Consider the following 17,595-nt stretch of genomic DNA (forward strand, 5'->3'; position numbering starts at 1 on the left):
GTCTGAAGACAGCTACAGTGTACTCATATAAATGAAATAAATAAATCTTTTAAAAAAAAGAATGAGAGAGAGAGAGAGAGGAGAAATACCTGGCTCATTACATACATTCATGACTAAAAACAAACAACTCAGTGTATTAAGTGGCAAGGCTATACCACAGCAATCAGGAGTCTGTATGATCTTTCCCAATGCCTGAAACGTGAGAATAACGATGCACACACAGATTTGGGCCCAATTTTATGTGGAAATGGAAAATAGCCATGTACATTAAGAGGGAAAACTGAATCAGGCCACAAAAGGAGGGGTCCGTGGGGAGGACATCTGGCCCAGGGCTCCCTCAGGAGGCTCAGAGACAGTTCAGGAGGTCACACAGCCCCAAAGGCTGCAATGGGTATGGGGCCTGAGTTGGCATCAGGAAGTGGCTGGAAAGGTATTTGCACCTTGAGGCTCAGCCTCGGGGGGCAAGTTCCCACCAGGCAGCAGGTCGCCGGAGTCATCACCGCTGAGAGAAAGCCATGGGGCTAAGAGAGAGGGACAGAGGTCAGTTTAAGTATCTAAGGTCTCACCCACCCAACACACCTGTGAGAGCCACACTGTGGTCTCTGTTTCCAACTCTTTCCCCAGGGTGGTCAGGGACTGTCTCTGTCTCTCTTATCTCTGTCACCCCTTTGCTCTCTGGGTTTCTACTTCCCGCCGCATCCCTCCCCAGCCCTGCACATACCTGGTAGCCCACTGTGCATCCTGTTCCACAGCAGCACACCCCCTGCGATAGCCACTACCACCAGCAATACGCCAAGAACGATTCCGACCACGGGCACAGAAGATCTGGCCGATGACTCTGAAGCCAGAAAGTATCATGAAGACAGGGAAGGAAGGAGTTGATGACTCCTCGAAGATTCCAGGAGCATATGACTGAGGAAGGGTATATGCAGAGAAAAGGCCCTGGGCCTCATGTGTTTCCACGTTGAATATAAGAACGGTCATTGCCGGGCAGTGGTGGCGCACCCCTTTAATCCCAGCACTTGGGAGGCAGAGGCAGGCAGATTTCTGAGTTCGAGGCCAGCCTGGTCTACAGAGTGAGTCCAGGGCAGCCAGGGCTACACACAGAAACCCAGTCTTGAAAAACCAAAAAAAAAAAAAAAAAAAAAAAAAAATATATATATATATATATATATATATATATATATATATATATATATATATATATATAGAACCGGCCACACAGTGGTGGCATACTTCTTTTTTTTTTTTTTTTTGGTTTTTCGAGACAGGGGGGTTTCTCTGTGTAGCCCTGGCTGTCCTGGAACTAACTCTGTAGACCAGGCTGGCCTCGAACTCAGAAATCCGCCTGCCTCTGCCTCCCAAGTGCTGGGTGGCATACTTCTTAATCCCAGTACTTGGGAGGCAGAGGCACACAGATCTGTGGGTTAGAGGCCAAACTCATACACATTGTGAGTTCCAGGACATCCAGAGAAGACCTATCCCAAAAACAAAAACAAAAAGAAAAAGAGAAAAAAAACATAGAACCAGCTACTGTGCTGGAGAGATGGCTCACTGTTAAGAGACCTTGCTGCTCTCCCAGAGGATCAGAGGTTGGTTCCCAGCACTCACGTCTAATGCCAGGAGACCCGAGCCTGACCCTGGATAAACAGAGGCTGTCAAGAAGGCTCACTGAGTAAAGGTTTTGCTTTGCCAGAAAGCCTGATGACCTGAGTTGGAACCCAAGGCTAACACCCATAAGTTGTCCTCTGTCCCCACAAGTATCCCACGGCACAGACTCACGTCGACTTTTCCCCTCTCACACAAAGAATTCAGGAAAATTAAATATATATATATATGCATACACTTAGGTATAAATCTGAAGGAGAAGGGGAGGAAAAGAAAAAGGAGGAGGAGGAATGGAAGGAGGAGGAGAAAGAAGCAGATGAGGAGGAAGAGGAGAAGGAGCAGAAAGAGGAGAGCTGTGTTGAGAGAATGCAGCCACACTGTAAAGGAGCTCAGAGAGAACCCAGCCGAGGAAGGAGGAGCGGTCACAAGACAAGCAGCAAAGTTGGTGCTTCACCAAAGAAAGCTATGGCGAGAACTGTCAGGGGTGAAAGTGAATGGTCCAACACCGTGAAGACCAGTAGCAGCAAGACTCGTGGTCGGACTTCGGGGAGGAAGGTGACTGGCCATAGGGCTAATGGAGAATTAGAAGCCAGGAGCAGAAACAAAGGAGACACTGAGGCTGGAGGGACGGCCTCACCTAGGTCCACGGTGAGAGGCTGTGGCAGCCCCCCGTGCTCCACTTGACACTGGTAGTGGTGCTCATCTCCACGTTTGACCTCCAGCAATGACCACGCGTGGAAAGAACCATCGCCATTGGGACCGGTGCTGCAGTTTCCGGAGCCCGAGGCCAGCCCATTGCGCAGGAATCGCAGCTTGATCTCCGGCGGATAGAAGGAGAAAGCAGTACAGGTCAGCACGGAGGAGCCAGAGGTGCTGGGACGGGCTTTCAGGCGCATGGATGGCGGCTCTGTGGGGACACAGGGGATGGGCCAGTGGTTAGGTCCAGAACCCATCTTCACGTAGAGCACGGTGCTCACCGTGTATCTCCACAGGCACATTTATTTGTTTGTTTCACAACTGAATTTCACTCAGCCCAGCCCAGTCTTGAACTTATTACGTAGATGACTTTGGATTCCTGATCTTCCTTCCTCTGCTTGCTAAGAGCTGAAAGACAGCAGGTGTGTGCCGCCATACCGGTTTATGCAGTGCTAGAGATGGAACCTGTTTAAACAAGTTTTCTACCAGCTGAGCCCCAGCCCCGTCTATGTGTTCCTAAACAGAGACTTACTGCGCATGTCTCTAGTGCCACGACCTGTTCTTTTGCCCCGGGGACACATTAGTGTAGACACAGAGCAAAGAGACACGACTGTCCTAGCTGGGTGTGATGGTGCACATCCATACAAGTGATCCCAGCACCCGAGGAGCTGAGGCAGGAACATCATGAGTTCCAGATGAGTTGGACGCTGTGGCAAAAACTGAAAGCTGTGGGTGTTTAGTGCATCTTGAATCCCAGCATTCAGGGAATAGAGGCTGGTGGCTCTCTGTGGATACCAGGGCAACCTGGTCTACATAGCAGTTCCAGGCTAGCCAAGGCTACATAGTGACATAGTGAGTCTAAGAAAATAAATAAATCAATACATTGTGGCCGGGGATGTGGCTAAGTTTCCTGCGTGAAGTTCGATCTCCAGCACACTGGCATTGATCGTGCATGCTGGTGTACACCTGTAATCTCAGCACTCCACATTGGAGGTCTGAGGATCAGGAGTTCAAGGTTACCTTTGGTGAAATAGGAAGTATGGGGCCAGCCTGGGCTACACAAGACCCTGAATCAACAGCAATAAACCCCTAAACAAAATGAAGTCGATGGGGATCTATCTGAGACCCCAGCAAGGCTGTGCATGGCAGAGGCGTTCCCTCCGTTCAGGGTGGGTCTCACAATCTTGGTTCTGCTCTGGTCCTCAGCAGAAAATAAGCTGACGGTTTATTAGGAAGAGGAAGCAGAGCAGCTTCCCCGAAAGAGGGGCCTCACTGGCATCTAGAAAGACCTGAGGCACCAGCTCTCAGCCACCCAGGGCCGGACCTCAGTCAGCGGTTCTGTGTCCGGCCTTGTGCTTGTTATTGTTTTGCAGTGAGGACTTCCTGTGGGTAGCGCTGAGGGACGCCCTCGGTTCTCCTGTTTTCTAGTTCTGACCCTGAGGGTTCTGAGAGTCAGCCCAGCCTTGGCTTCTGCTTAACAGGAGGAAAAAAAAAAAAAAAGGGAAGCACCTTATCCTCAGAAACAGTAAGCTGGCTGGCCAAGGCACAAGGGTTACAGGCTCACCAGTTAAGCCACAAAGTGAGTTGAAAGTTAGCCAGGGAAACTTAGTGAGATCCCATCTCAAAATAAAAAGTCAAAAGAGGGCCAGTGAGGAGCCCGAGGGGCAGCTCAGCAGCTGGAGCATTTTCTGATCTTTCTACAGAACTGAGTTCAGTTCCCACCACCAACACTGGGTGACCCATAGCTCCAGCTGCAGACAACATCAAGCCTTCTGGCATCTGTGGTCACGTGCAGAATATGTACACACACACACACATATATAAATTAGTACTAAAATAAACACAGTCAGAAAAAGTTTCACAAAATTAAGAGTGCTGGTGGTGTGGCTCAGTGGGTAAAACACCTGCTGACAAGTCAGGTGACCTGGGTTCCATCCCTAGAACCCACATGGCAGAAGGAAAGATCCAACTTACTAAGTTCTCTGACCTATCTACACACACACACATACACACACACACACAAGTAAATAAATAAGTGTAACCTTGAAAATATTTTTTAAGTAAAATGAGGGCCAGCTGTATGCTCCGTGGTAGAGCCTAGACTCCCCCAGTGAGGGGCTGGGGCGTGGCTCAGTGGTAGAGCTCCTGCCTTGTATGTATGGAAGGAAGGAAACAGTAACATAACTTTACACCTGGTAACACAGGCTAAATGCCTTTAATCCCAGCGCTTGGGAGGCAGAGGCAGGCGGATTTCTGAGTTCGAGGCCAGCCTGGTCTACAGAGTGAGTTCCAGGACAGCCAGGGCTACATAGAGAAACCCTGTCTCGAAAAAAAAAAAAAAATCACATATAGACAGACTTTATCAACTGCAGTCAGTACCTGTAGAACCTGGAACCCTTGTCAAGGAGGGTGTATTTCTCTTTTCTTTTTTTCTTAGCCCTGGCTCCATAGTGCTAGGATTAAAGGCATTCACCCCCACACGGGCTACCGTGGTTTTCCTGAATAAATGAGCCCCGAGCTGGAGCGATGACTCAGTAGGTAAAATTAGTAAAGTAGTGAGTGGCTGGTCTTCCAAAGGACCCAGGTTCAATTCCCAGCTCCCACGTGGTAGCCAACTCCTAACCATCTGTACCTCCAGGGCCAGGGGATCTGATAACGTCGTCTGGCCTCTGTGAGTACTATATGCACATGGTGCACAGACATTCATGGAGACAAAACACATAAAAAATTTTTGTTGTTGTTTAGTGAAGCCAGCCGTCCTATTTGTGGACACTTATGCAGAGGTTGCTATCAAGATTTCAGGGAACCACTGGCCCCTATTCTGCATTTTAATATCCATCAAAACAGCCAAACTACAGAAACAAGGTAAACACCTTCAGCGGATGAATGAAGACAGTAGGCAGGCTTCCAGGATGAACTATTATCCAGCCATAATTCCTCAAGCTGGGGAGATGGCTCAGCAGGGAAGAGTATTCATTGCACAAGCCTGAGGACCCAAATTCAAATCCTTAGCACTTATGTAAAAACTTAAGCATATCTTCCTGACTGGTTAGAATGGCACCTAACTCTGGCGCTGATGGTAGAGGCAGAGGAAAGAGGCCACTGGGGGCCTGGCTGGTTACTTCAGGTTCAGTGAGAGAATCTGGGTCAAGGAAATAAAATGCAGAGAGATTAAGAAGTCACCTTCTCTGGCCTCTGAGCATGTGGATGGGTGCACACTCACACACATGTGTTTTCCATATATAACACACACACCACACCACTCACATACACTAAATCACAGATAAGTAAGTAAATATAAGTTTTAAGAATGTTTTAAAACCTAAAACATGGCCAGGCGGTGGTGGTGGTGGTGCACGCCTTTAATCTCCAGAGCTTGGGAGGCAGAGATGGATGGATCTTTGAGTTCAAGGCCAGCCTGGTCTACAGATTGAGTTCCAGCACAGCTACTACACAGAGAAATCCTGTCTCCAAAACCCAAAACCGAAAAACCAACCTAAAAGATTGCTCAGTAGCAGAACTCTTGCCTACCAAGAGAGAGCATCTAAGCGCAATCCCAAACTGAGACAACTAACTGAGAAGGACAGAGTAAAAAGCAAATGGGGTCTGGTGCTGGAGAGGTGCCGCAGGGACTAAGAGCTTGCTGCTATTCCAGAGGACCCGAATTCAGTTCCAGCACCCACACTGGGCATGTTATAACTACCTGTAACTCCAGCTACAAGGGATGTAACGCCCTCTTTTGACACTCATGTGCACACACAGATACACAAGTACACATATAACAAGTAAAACACAAGTATTCTATTTTTATTATGTGCACGTATGTGTGTGCACGTGAGCATAGGTGGCCATGGCAGCTGGTGGTGGCTTCAGATCGCCTGGCCCTGGAGTTACGGGTGGCTGGGAGCTGCCTGTCTGGGAGCTGAACCCACAGCCTTTGCAAGATCCCTGTGTGTTCTCAACCACTGAGCCGAGTCCAGCCTTAAGATTTGTTTCTCAGAAAAAGATGTCATAAATACAACACCCGAGGTTGTGCTCTGGACCCCACACACATGAGCACACACACAACTCAAATCCAGACAGGATGAAACTTGGGTGGAGAAATGACAGAGCCTCTTCACATCCAATTTGTTGGAAAGGAAAGCAAGAAGATCTATACAGAGAATGTAAGGCTGCAAAACTCCAGGTCCACAGAGAGACCTCGGTCATCCTGGGCTGGGAAAGACCTCCAAGTGAGATAGACTAACAAAAGCACAGTCCTCAAAAGAGGACTGGGGGCTGGAGAGATGACTTAGCTGTTAAGGGCACTAGCTGCTCTTTTAGAGGTCCTGAGTTCAAGTCCCAGTGACCAAATGGCATCTTACAAGCACCTATCATGGGATCTGATGCCTTCTTCTGGTATGCAGGAAGACATGCAAACTGAACACTTATATACATAAATAAATAAATCTTTTTTAAAAAAAAAAACAACAAGATTTGAAGATATCTTTAAAAGAAAGAAAGAAAAACGATCAAGTGAAGAGTGTGAAATACGTATTTGATAAAGATTTTGGTCCACAATATATAAAGAACTCTTAGAAGTTAACAAGAAGAAAAAGACATGGAAAATCCTAGCACTTGGGAGGCTGAGACCAAGAGGATGACAAGTTTGAGGTCACGTGGTCTACATTGTGAGACTCGTTTTTTGTTTTGTTTTGTTTTTCCAGACAGGGTTTCTCTGTGTAGCCCTGGCTGTCCTGGAACTCACTCAGTAGACCAGGCTGGCCTCAAACTCAGAAATCCACCTGCCTCTGCCTCCCAAGTGCTGGGACTAAAGGTGTGTGCCACCACTGCCCGGCACATTGTGAGACACTTAACAACAAACAAAAAAGAAAAAGCAGCTGGGCACAGCAGCACACTCCTTTAGTCCCAGCACTTAAGAGATCTCTCTGAGTTTAAAGCCAGTCTGGACTACTTACTCACAAACAATCTCACAAACAAAAACAATTAGCTGGGTGTGGCAACACACTTCTGTCAAGCCAGCACTTGAAATGGGGCAGGGGGATCAGGAATTCAAGACCATTCTCAGTTACACAATGAGTTCATGGTTAGCCTGGGCTACATGGTTAGCCTGGGCTACATGAGACCTTGTCTTAAAGAAGATCTACTGGGATGTGCAAGAGGGACTGCCCCGAGGAGAATGATGGGAAGGCTTTGAGCATGGCTGTGGAGATCTAGAGGAGCAACAGGAGATGGGCTCACCCTTCCACTCCAGGTTCTGACGGCCCCTCTCCAGGTGGCCTAGCAGCCTCTCAGGACAGGAAATTAGCAGGAACTCGCTCTCCTTCCTGGCCACCTCGGGCTGCTTCATCCACAGGTTGCCAACAATGTCTGTCTCAGGCCACTCCCCACTCCAGTTGCCGGTTCTTGGGTTGAACTCCATGAACTCCTCGCCATTGAGGGCAAACACAGCCGTGGGCAGTGAAGAATTATCAGGGGCCAGTTCACAGCCCAGCAGGCCCTGCAGTGTGAAGTTTCCTAGATGACAATACGCAGGCAAGCAGACTCAGGAGCAAGGGCCAGCCTTCCTTTCTTCTCCTCCCTCAGACCTCGAGGTCCAGACCCCAACTTTCCCCCTTATTCCTAGGGTTCAGACCTAATCCTCCCCCTTCAGACCTAGGGCTCCAGCCTCTTTCCTTGACCCAGGAGTTCAGACCCATTATCCTTCCTCAATCCCAGGCTACTGCCGTCCACCCCTCTTTCTGACCATTTATCTGGTTCTTCAGGGTCCTGAGGGCCTCCAAGAAGAGCTGCTCTTTGCTTTTAAGGTCCGTGGTCTCCTTCTCCCAATACCAAGACACCTGGTTTTCCCACACCCAGGCCCCAAAGGGGTCAGCCTCCTGCCGCAGGTTGTTGTAGGTCAGATATTGCTGAGGACCCAGCCAGCCTGTGGCCCAGAAAGAGGGAAGCCCCGTGGATGGGTTTGACACAGCTGTGAGACGATACATCAGTGGGGGAGGGGTCTCTGCAGAGGAAAGAGGAGAGTCAGTGGGCCATGGACCACACCCCACCCCACAGAGATGCAGAGTGAAAACTGGACTCAATCTGAGGGGCCGTAATCCTACAGAGAGAAGGGGACAGATACCCAGAAAGGAAGAGAGACAGACAAATAGACAGACACGGAGACAACCCTGAGATTGTCAAGTATATTTGACTCAAATGCTCAGAGAAGTTACCCACAGTGAGATTTCCAGGAAGGCTAGGACATCACTAAAAAGCCTTTTTATTGTCTCTCTTCCACTCTTTGTCTCTTCTTCCTGTCCCCTTCCTGACCCACTACAGGTCCTGGTGGCCTCTTACCTGTACCCCAGGTCTGAGGCAGGAGGACCAACAAGAGACTGAGGACCCAGGGCTGGGGCATCCCCATTCTGACAGGGCGACCCAGAGAGGAAGGGACACGTGACTCCTCTGCACCCAGCCTTGTTGATTCTTCACAAGGTCCCTGTGGGCTCTTCGTAGACCAAGGCGCTGAATGGTGGGATGGAGACCCAGTCCACGATGACAGGAGTGCTCCTGTGTGAACTTTCACCTTCTCATTTGATCCACTTTAGTTAATTAATTACAGAACTAGACAGACCAAAATTTGTCTCAGACTTCTGTTATTTCCTTTTTCTCCTCCCTCAGACCCGAGGCTCCAGGCCTTATCCTCCTCCCTCATTCCCAGGGGCTCAGATTTCAGCCTCAGGAGCCCTCAAACCCAACCCAGGAGTCCAGTTCCAAGAATTCCTCCCTCCGACCCAGAAGTCCACTTTCAAGATCCTCCCTCAGACCCAAAAATCTAGGCCCAGCCTTCCTCCCTCAGACTCAGGTGCCCAGGGTTCTGCTATCCTTTCTCAGACCCCAGCCTCCTCTCTCACCCTCAGGACTCTAGGTCTCAATGTTCGTCCTTCAGACCCGGAGCTCCAGGCCCCAACCCTCTTCCCTCTTGGGGTGCTAGCCCCTCAAACCTAGGAATCCAGGCCTCAGCCTCCTCCTCTGACCCTCAGCCTTGGCCCCGTTCCTCACAGACACCCGCTTCTCTCTCTGCGTGCAGCTGATGGATCCTCTGCTCAGAGCCTCCAGTTATTTTCTTACATCCTGTCTGTACACAGTTAGGACTGGGGAACTCTGAGGGCATCCAACTCCACCCACTAGCTCCTAAGCACACCCCTGGGCCTCTGTCCAGCCTCTCTTGAAGTTCCTGCTGTATCTGGTTGGAAGCCTCCTACGGCACTCGTCATAAGGCCTGCCTCCCAAAGCTGCTTCTATGTTTACTCATTCTGAGCATTTTCGGAGTAGACTTACAGCCCTGGAAAGGCCAGCGTACTGAATGTGACTTTAAGACACCCCAGGATTTGTGGACTGTGGGTGTGGCTCAGTCATGGCATGGCTGCCTGACACAAAAGGCTTGGCTGTAGCCCACTCCCAGCTGTAAGCCTGTTCTAATTTCTTCCATGTGCCCAGCACTTGACTTAGATGGCCCCAACCCTGTCTACTCTGTGACTAGAGCCTTTGCCTCAGCCCCCTGTCTCCCACCCTGCTGCCCACCCCAAGATCTTGCCAGGAAAGACACACAAACACACAGAGAGACGGACACTGACAGGCTGATGGGTAGATAGGCAGCAAAGGAGAAAGGGGGTGGGTGTCGGCACACGCCTGTAATTCCAGCACTGAGGATGGAGGTCGGGAGGCCTGGGGTTCATGGCCGTCCTGGGCAGCAGATAGAGACTATAAACAGCTGAGAGAGGGAGATTGACAGAGCCGTGAGTGGTTGACTGGCGGGTCAGCAGATGGATAACAGGCTGAATAGACAAGCAAAGCTTAGAGCTGAAAAGACAGCTCAGCAGTTGAGAGCACCTGCTGCTCTTGCAGAGGATCTGGGTTCAGTTCCCATCACCCACATGGAGGCTCACAGCTGTCTATAACTCTAGTTCTAGGGGACCTGACAACTCCTCATCTCCCTGAACACCAGGCAGGAATGTGGGGTGCATATATACATCCAGGCATGGACAAAGTAAATAAATGTAAAAATCCTATTTATGGAAGAATACAGAATCAACCACTCCTGCCCGCCTTGACCCCCTCTCCCTCCAGTCTAGATTGTGTGCGCGTGTACGTGTGCGCGTGTTTAATGGTGGTGGTGGTGGTGGTCGTTGTCGTGGTGGCAGAAGGGTAGGGTAGATGTGTCAAGACCCATGCAGCCCAGGCTGACCATAAACTCCTGATCCCCCAGCCTCCAGCTCTTAAGTGCTGGGATTTCAGGCCTCCTATGGACTGGGGAGATGGCTCAGTCAGTGTTTGCCTTGTAAGTATGAGGACCTAAGTCCTCATCTTCTGATGCTAACTACCCCTGAAAAAAGCTGTTTCTGTGGCTTGGTGATAAAAGCACTGGCTGTGTTGGTGGTGGCTCATGCCTTTAATCCCAGCACTCAGGAGACAGAAGCAGGAGGATTTCTGGGTTCGAGGCCAGCCTGGTCTATAGAGTGAGTTCCAGGACAGCCAGGGCTACACAGGGAAACCCTGTCTTGAAACACCAAACAACAATAAAAAGAACACCAGCTGCTCTTGTAGAGGGCCTGAGTTTGGTTCCCAGCATCCACATGAATGCTCACAAACCATCTGTAACTCCAGCTACAGGGGAGCTAACAGCTTCTGAGGAAACTGTACTCACATGCACAGACACAGAGATACAAGCAGATCCAGGAACTAAAGCTAAAAAAGAACAGGTGTGGCAGCTCATGTCTTTAATCTCAGCACTCAGGACACAGAGGTGGGCAGATCCCTGTCAGCTCAAGAGTAGCCTGGTCTACACAATATGAGTCAGGTGTCACCACCAACAAAAACCATATAAGGCCTGGGGCTTTGGTTTATTTAATGAAGTAAATCTACTTGTCTAGCACGCAAAAGGACATGGCATTCAAGGTCACCCTCAGTTACATAGTAAGTTTGAAGCCAGGCGGGGCTACAAAGGACCCTGTCAAAGGAAGGAAAGAAGGAAAGAAGGAAGGAAGGGAGGAAGGGTTGGCGGGGAAGTGTTCCTGGGAAGCTTGTCACACCAGAGCCTAAAGGCTGACAGCTGAGGGTCAGGCCACAATGAAGTTAGCAGTGATTGCTGTGGCATTGTGACAATGGAGACGACTCCCTTCTTTGGAGAGTTCTCAAAGAATACTAACACGGCAATCAGCTACACCAAATGGCCACTACCAAGACCTGACCTGTCTCTTCCGATATGGAAACCCAAAACTTCCGGAAAGTCTTACAAATCAGCCCAGAACCTTTGTCCACAGTGAGAAGCTGGCTTTCTTCCTTGTGCAATCCTACAGTCTCCAGTTTAGCCTCCTCAGCTGCCACCCTCCCCAGAGCCCTCCAGGAAACACTCTGATTTCACTTAAGAAAGAAGGGGGAAGGACTGTCTCCTCAAAAAAACACACTACACTGAACCGAAGCCTCCCAAACCGTGTGCATGGTTACAGTTAAGACACTTCAGTGGGACTTTCCCTTGAGAAGCCCAGGTCCACGCGTTGGCCCTTCCCCTCAGTGCCTCTCTTTTTTTGAATGCTCCTGTGCGTCAATTTGTGTTTAAATCTCTTCCTCAGCAGGTAAAGGCATCTGCTACACAAATCTAATGACCTGAGTTCGATCCCTGGAACCCATACAAAGATGGAGGGAGGGAAAGAGGGAGGGAAGGAAGGAGGGAGGTGAGAGAAAACACAAAGTTGTCTGCTGATCTCCACATGTGTGGCGTGTCTCCCTTACCACATGCTTATGTGTGCACACAGACACAATAATGCATTTAAAATTTTGGGCCGGCAAGATGGTTCATTGGATTAAAGGAGCTTGCTGCTAAGCCTGATAACCTGAGTTTGATCCGCAGGACCCACATGGTCAGAGTACTGAGTCCTGAAAGTTGTTCTCTGATCTCTGCATATGAACTGTGGTGCACGTACATGCACAAAGTTAACTGTAATTTTTTAAGAAAGGAGATGGAGATGAGACCCAGTCTCATGAAACATTTTTAGCCAGGTATAGGCAGCAGCAGTGACTGCACACTCCCTTAATCCCAGCACTTGGGAGGCAGAGGCCAAGGCAGAGGGAATCTCTGAGTTTGAGGCTAGCCTGGTCTACAGAGTTCTAAGACAGCCAGGGCCACACAGAGGAACCCTGTCTCGAAACACCCCCCCCCCCAAAAAAAATAAAAGTTCTAAAAGTTTAGACCACTTCTACAGGCCACCCATGCCCCTGCTACCTTCCCCTGTTCTGTGGCTTCACCTCAGTACATCCAATAACCAGTAACACCCCACCGCTTTCTGCTCTCTCCACGCTGCCCCTGGCATGGTATTTTGGTGATCCGTATGGGGACTTTTCTTCCTTCATCTCTTGGTTACTTCTTCCTAGGGTGCCTGAGATCAGTTCAGAGTTCAGCCCTCTCTCCAGCCCTCCGTGGCCTGTTCGTGTCCAGTTTAGTTTACCAATCTCCCTTAGAGATCACTGTACCCTGAGCAGCTTCCACTCCATGAGGCCTCGTCCTCAGGGGACACCAGTTAAAGACCCAGCAGATGCATCTTCAGTAGGCCCCAACGAGTCTCGTGTCCTCTCCCTCCTATGAGTCACCTTTGGGATGTGTAATCAAAAACTGGGGCCTGGAAATATAGGTCAACCATTGACGAGTAATCCTCAGAAGGAAAGCTTCCAGAGTTCAGTTCCCAAGACCCAAAGTTCATCTTTTCGGCTGGAGAATAAATGGGAATGGCTATCACAACAGTGCTCACCTATAAACTCAGAACTCAGGAGGCAGAAGCAGTCAGGATCTCTGTCAGGGCAAAGCCAGGAGTCTGTGAGTTCAAAGCCAGCTCGCTACTGAGGAGTACAAAATGAGACCCTGTCAAAAAAAAAAAAAAAAAAAAAAAAAAGAAAGAAAGAAAGAAAGAAGAAAGAAAGAAGCCAAGCAGTGGTGGTGCACACCTTTAATCCCAGCACTTGGGAGGCAGAGGCAGGTGGATTTCTGAGTTCGAGGCCAGCCTGATCTACAGAGTGAGTTCCAGGACAGCCAAAGGCTTCACAGAGAAACCCTGTCTTGAAAAACAGACAAACAAAAGCCATGTGCAGTGACACATCTGTCACCCCAGCACAGGGAGGGGGGAGGGGCCGGGAAGATACCTGGAGCTTGCTGACTAAGCAAACTGGTGAGGTCCAGCTTCAGTGAGGGGCTCTGCGTCAGAAAATACAATGGTGATCAAAGAAGATAACCAGTGACTCTGCACACACCCTCCACACACACCCTCCACACACACCCTCCACACACACCCTCCACACACACCCTCCACACACACCCTCCACACACACCCTCCACATACATCCATTCACATCCTAAGTTTGTTTACACATTCATACTTGACACAACATTTTTTAAAATTTAATTTTACTTATTATCAGTGTATTTATGTATATGCATGTGTGTGTGCATTTGTGTGTGTGTGCATTTGTGTGCATGTGCATGTATGCGCACATGTGTGTGTGTGCGTGTGTACTCCAGGAGCCGTAAGGTAGCAAGAGGTTTGCTCACCCAGCCATTTCATTGTTATCCACAAGTTCACTTATTAATTTATTAAACCTTTACTTGTATTTGTTACGGTGTATGTGTTTATGAAATGTGTGTGCAAGCACACAGACCATGGCAAATGTGGAGGGCAGAGCACAGCCTCATGAAGTTCTTGTCTTACTGTGTGTGGATTCCAGGGATGAGACTCAGTTTACCATGTTTGTTCAGAACATCTCTACCCTATGAGCCATCTTGTTGGCCCCATATTTTTTGACCCCTTTAATCATCTATCTATCTATCATCTATCTATCTATCATCTATCTATCTATCTATCTATCTATCTATCTATCTATCTATCTGTTTTGAGACAAGGTATCATTATGTAGCCCTGGATGGCTTGGAACTCTCTATGTGGGCCAGGCTAGCCTAAAAAATCTCAGTGATTGGCCTGACTCTGCCTCTATTGTGTAGGAATTAAAGACAAGCACGACTGTATCTGGCGACACCTCACTCCTTCACAGAACTTCTTTCCCCTGTACGGGATGGCCAGGGGTATGTGTTCCCTTCCTTGTGGCTGGCCTGCTCCAAATACAAACCAGCTTGTTATCCCTGTTCCCTACAGTCTGCTGTGCAGCCAGCACCACTGGACACAGTTTTCCAGTTCAGTGTCTGTCTCTCTCCCTCTCCTCCCCATTTTTATTATGTTTAACCACAGGGCAGGGCCTACCTGCCGTGAAGCACATGTAGAGGCCAGAAATCAGCTTTAGGAGTCGGTCGGTTCTATTCCAGGACCTGGATTTGTGGCCTGAGTTTCGCTATTTTGTGGGATCCTCTTCTTCCACCCTTCTCTACCTCTTTTCTCCCGAACTTTCTACCCCCTAACAACTAGATAGGAGAGAAAAAATCGTAGAGGGGAAAGGAAAGAGATCCCTGAATGAAGCCAGGGGTTGGAAAGGGGGTAATGTGATCATTAGACTACGCCCTGCTCATTAGGGGCATCAGGCTCCTTGGGGCAAGTTTGATCTTCACTGTCAGGCTTGTTGTTGTTACTTCCTTGTGCATGACTACTTAAGAAACCTCAACCAACTGTTACCAACAGCAATCAACCAACAACCCATTTTTCTTGGGGCCCTAGCTTTTCTATACTCCCTAAAAAATCCCCAGAATTCCAAATGCCACATAATTGCAAAAAACTATCAGCTGCTGGCACAATCAGGCCCCTGCTAGAGCACAAAGCAAACTGTAGTCAGCTGCTGGGGACAGTCTTATGCAGCCCCGTATCCCACACCTGGGATTAAAATGAAAACATAGCCATAATATGTCTATGTTCTTAAGAAACCCAAATTTCAGAATTTTCACCACAGGGACCCTCAACAGATCATGCTACAGGCTTAGCAGCAAGCGCTTTTATACACTGAGCCTTCTTGCCAGCCCCCTCTTCCTCATCACCTTTAAGAATAACTTGTTGGGACTGCAGAAAGGGCTCAGCAGTTAAGAGCACTGGCTACTCTTCCAGAGGACCAGAGTTCAGTTCCTATCATCTACGTGAGGACTCACAACCGCCTGGAACAGGGATCTGACACCCTCACACAGACGTGCATGCAAGCAAATCACCAACACATAAAATAAAGGTAAATGTATTTCTTTTTTGGTTTTGTTTGTTGGTTTGTTTTTTGAGACAGGGTTTCTCTGTGTGGCTCTGGCTGTCTTGGAACTTACTCTGTAGAGCAGGCTGGACTTAAACTCAGAGATCAGCCTGCTTCTGTGTACTGACTTCTGGGATTCAAGTCATGTGCCACCACCGCCTGGCTAAATAAATACCTCAAAATAGCTGTGTAACCCAGACTAGTCTCAAACTACGCAATAAGTAGCCCAGAATGACTTTAAACTACTGATCTTTCTGCGCCTTCGCCTCCACAGGCATTCCAGTGTGCTCCACCAGGCCTGGCTGGTGTGGTACTTGGAGCTGAACCCAGGGCTTCCTCCAGACCAGGGCACTGCCCTGGCCTTTCTCTTTCCTTTGTCCTTCGGGGAACACATAATTTTTGCATCCAAAACTGCACTGACAGGGTTAAATCAAAAACCTCCCTGGCCTCTCTGTGGGTCTTCTTTCTTATTGCTGAGCTAGGCTGTCTAACCATCAGATCTTTCTTTTTTTTTTTTTTTTTTTTTGGTTTTTTGAGACAGGGTTTCTGTGTGTAGCCCTGGCTCTCCTGGAACTCACTCTGTAGACCAGGCTGGCCTCGAACTCAGAAATCCGCCTGCCTCTGCCTCCCAAGTGCTGGGATTAAAGGCGTGTACCACCACCACCACCAGGCTAGATTTTTCTTTTTAAAAAAATAATGTTTATAGCTAGGCAGTGGTGGCACGAACCTTTAATTCCAGCATTCCAGAGGTAGACAGACCTCTGAGTTCAAGACCAGCCTGGATTACAGAGTTCCAAGACAGCCAGAGCTACCCAGAGAAACCCTGTCTCGAAAACCAACAATAATGATAATAGTGTTTATTTATTTTGTAACTGCGTGTGCCTCAGTGCATGTGTGGAGGTAAGAGGACAACCTCCAGGAGTTAGTTCTCCCTTCCTGTATGTGGGTCTTGGCATTGAACTCATGTACCAGGCTTGGCAACAAGCACCTTTACTCACTGGGCTCTTTAGCCAGTCTTTTCCTGCTGTTTTGAGGTAGAGTAGCCTAGGCCCCAACTCTTCTGCCTCCGCCTCCTCCTCCCAGTGCTTCGACTACAGGCAGGCACCTGCCATGCTCAGCTTGTCTCCTGTTATCTATGTCAGAGGATATCTGTGGACTCAGTCCACTTTCCACCTTTATGTGGAAACCCCCTCCTAATTTGTGGGGACCAAAATTGCCTGGCCAGGCTCCTGCTGGCTATTACCTCATTCTATTTTAAAAGCACCTCTTTTTTCATTTGAATTGCTCTGTGTATTTATGATCAGCTATAATCAGTGCAGTTTTTTATCACCACCATCTGGGGCATCTTTTTTTCTTTTGGTTTTCTCAGACAGGGTTTCTCTGTGTAGTCTTAACAGTCCTGGAACTCACTCTGTAGACCAGGCTGGCCTGAAACTCAGGGCTCTGCCTGCCTCTGCCTCCCAAGTGCTGGGATTAAAGCTGCCATGCCCAGTTTATTTTAGGCTCTTGGTGGACAAATTCCTGTGGGAGATGGGCCTTTAATTGCTGGTGGAGGGGACCTCAATCCTGGAGGGGGGCATGGCTGTAGGTGTCTCTGGAGTAGGGGAAAGTTCAGTTAGTGGCTTGTGGGTGATCTCATGCTGGATGGAGGAGCCATAATTCCTGGAGGTATTTGCTGTGACTACGGGTTCCTCATCCTGGTGGGTACTGGGTGGACACACTGGCCAAGCAGCAACCACAGGACCTAGGGTAGTGCCTCTTCCTTTTTTTTTTTTTTTTTTTTTTTTTGAGACAGGGTTTCTGTGTTTACCCCTGGCTTTCCTGGAACTAGCTCTATAGACCAGGCTAGCCTTGAATTCAGAGATCTGTCTGCTTCTTTCTGCCTCCCAAGTGCTGGGATTAAAAGTGTGTATCACTACCACTGGGTTTGTTTTTGAGGCAGGGTCTCACTGGGTTGTATTGTTAACTGACCTGGAACTTGCTATGTAGATCAGGCTAGCACTTGGGAGGCAAGGCAGGCAGATCTCTATGAGTTTAAGGCCAGTCTGGTCTACATAGCTCCAAGCCAGTCAACATGAAAATCCACTA

General features: G+C 48.8%; 1 protein-coding gene across 4 annotated transcripts; it reads right to left on the minus strand.

The window, feature by feature from the left end:
• Positions 1 to 224: 224 nt before the first annotated feature.
• Positions 225 to 9,480, minus strand: Fcgrt (Fc gamma receptor and transporter). 4 transcript variants are annotated; one of them, XM_034523193.2, is made up of 7 exons: positions 9,349 to 9,480; positions 8,644 to 8,910; positions 8,051 to 8,308; positions 7,546 to 7,821; positions 2,246 to 2,515; positions 722 to 838; positions 225 to 521 (listed from the first exon to the last, which is right to left on the minus strand). In XM_034523193.2, exons 2-7 carry the CDS (start codon positions 8,708 to 8,710, stop codon positions 412 to 414), a joined length of 1,098 nt encoding a protein of 365 aa, XP_034379084.1. In that variant the 5' UTR covers positions 8,711 to 8,910; positions 9,349 to 9,480; the 3' UTR covers positions 225 to 411. The 4 variants fall into 4 exon arrangements, with proteins under 4 accessions (XP_034379084.1, XP_034379076.1, XP_034379060.1 ...); XM_034523185.2 differs by having other exon boundaries at positions 9,324 to 9,475; XM_034523169.2 differs by having other exon boundaries at positions 9,291 to 9,461.
• Between the last annotated feature and the right edge of the window lie 8,115 nt (positions 9,481 to 17,595).

The sequence above is a fragment of the Arvicanthis niloticus genome, chromosome 1 (assembly GCF_011762505.2).
Source record: "Arvicanthis niloticus isolate mArvNil1 chromosome 1, mArvNil1.pat.X, whole genome shotgun sequence".
Classification (NCBI taxonomy): Eukaryota; Metazoa; Chordata; class Mammalia; order Rodentia; family Muridae; genus Arvicanthis; species Arvicanthis niloticus.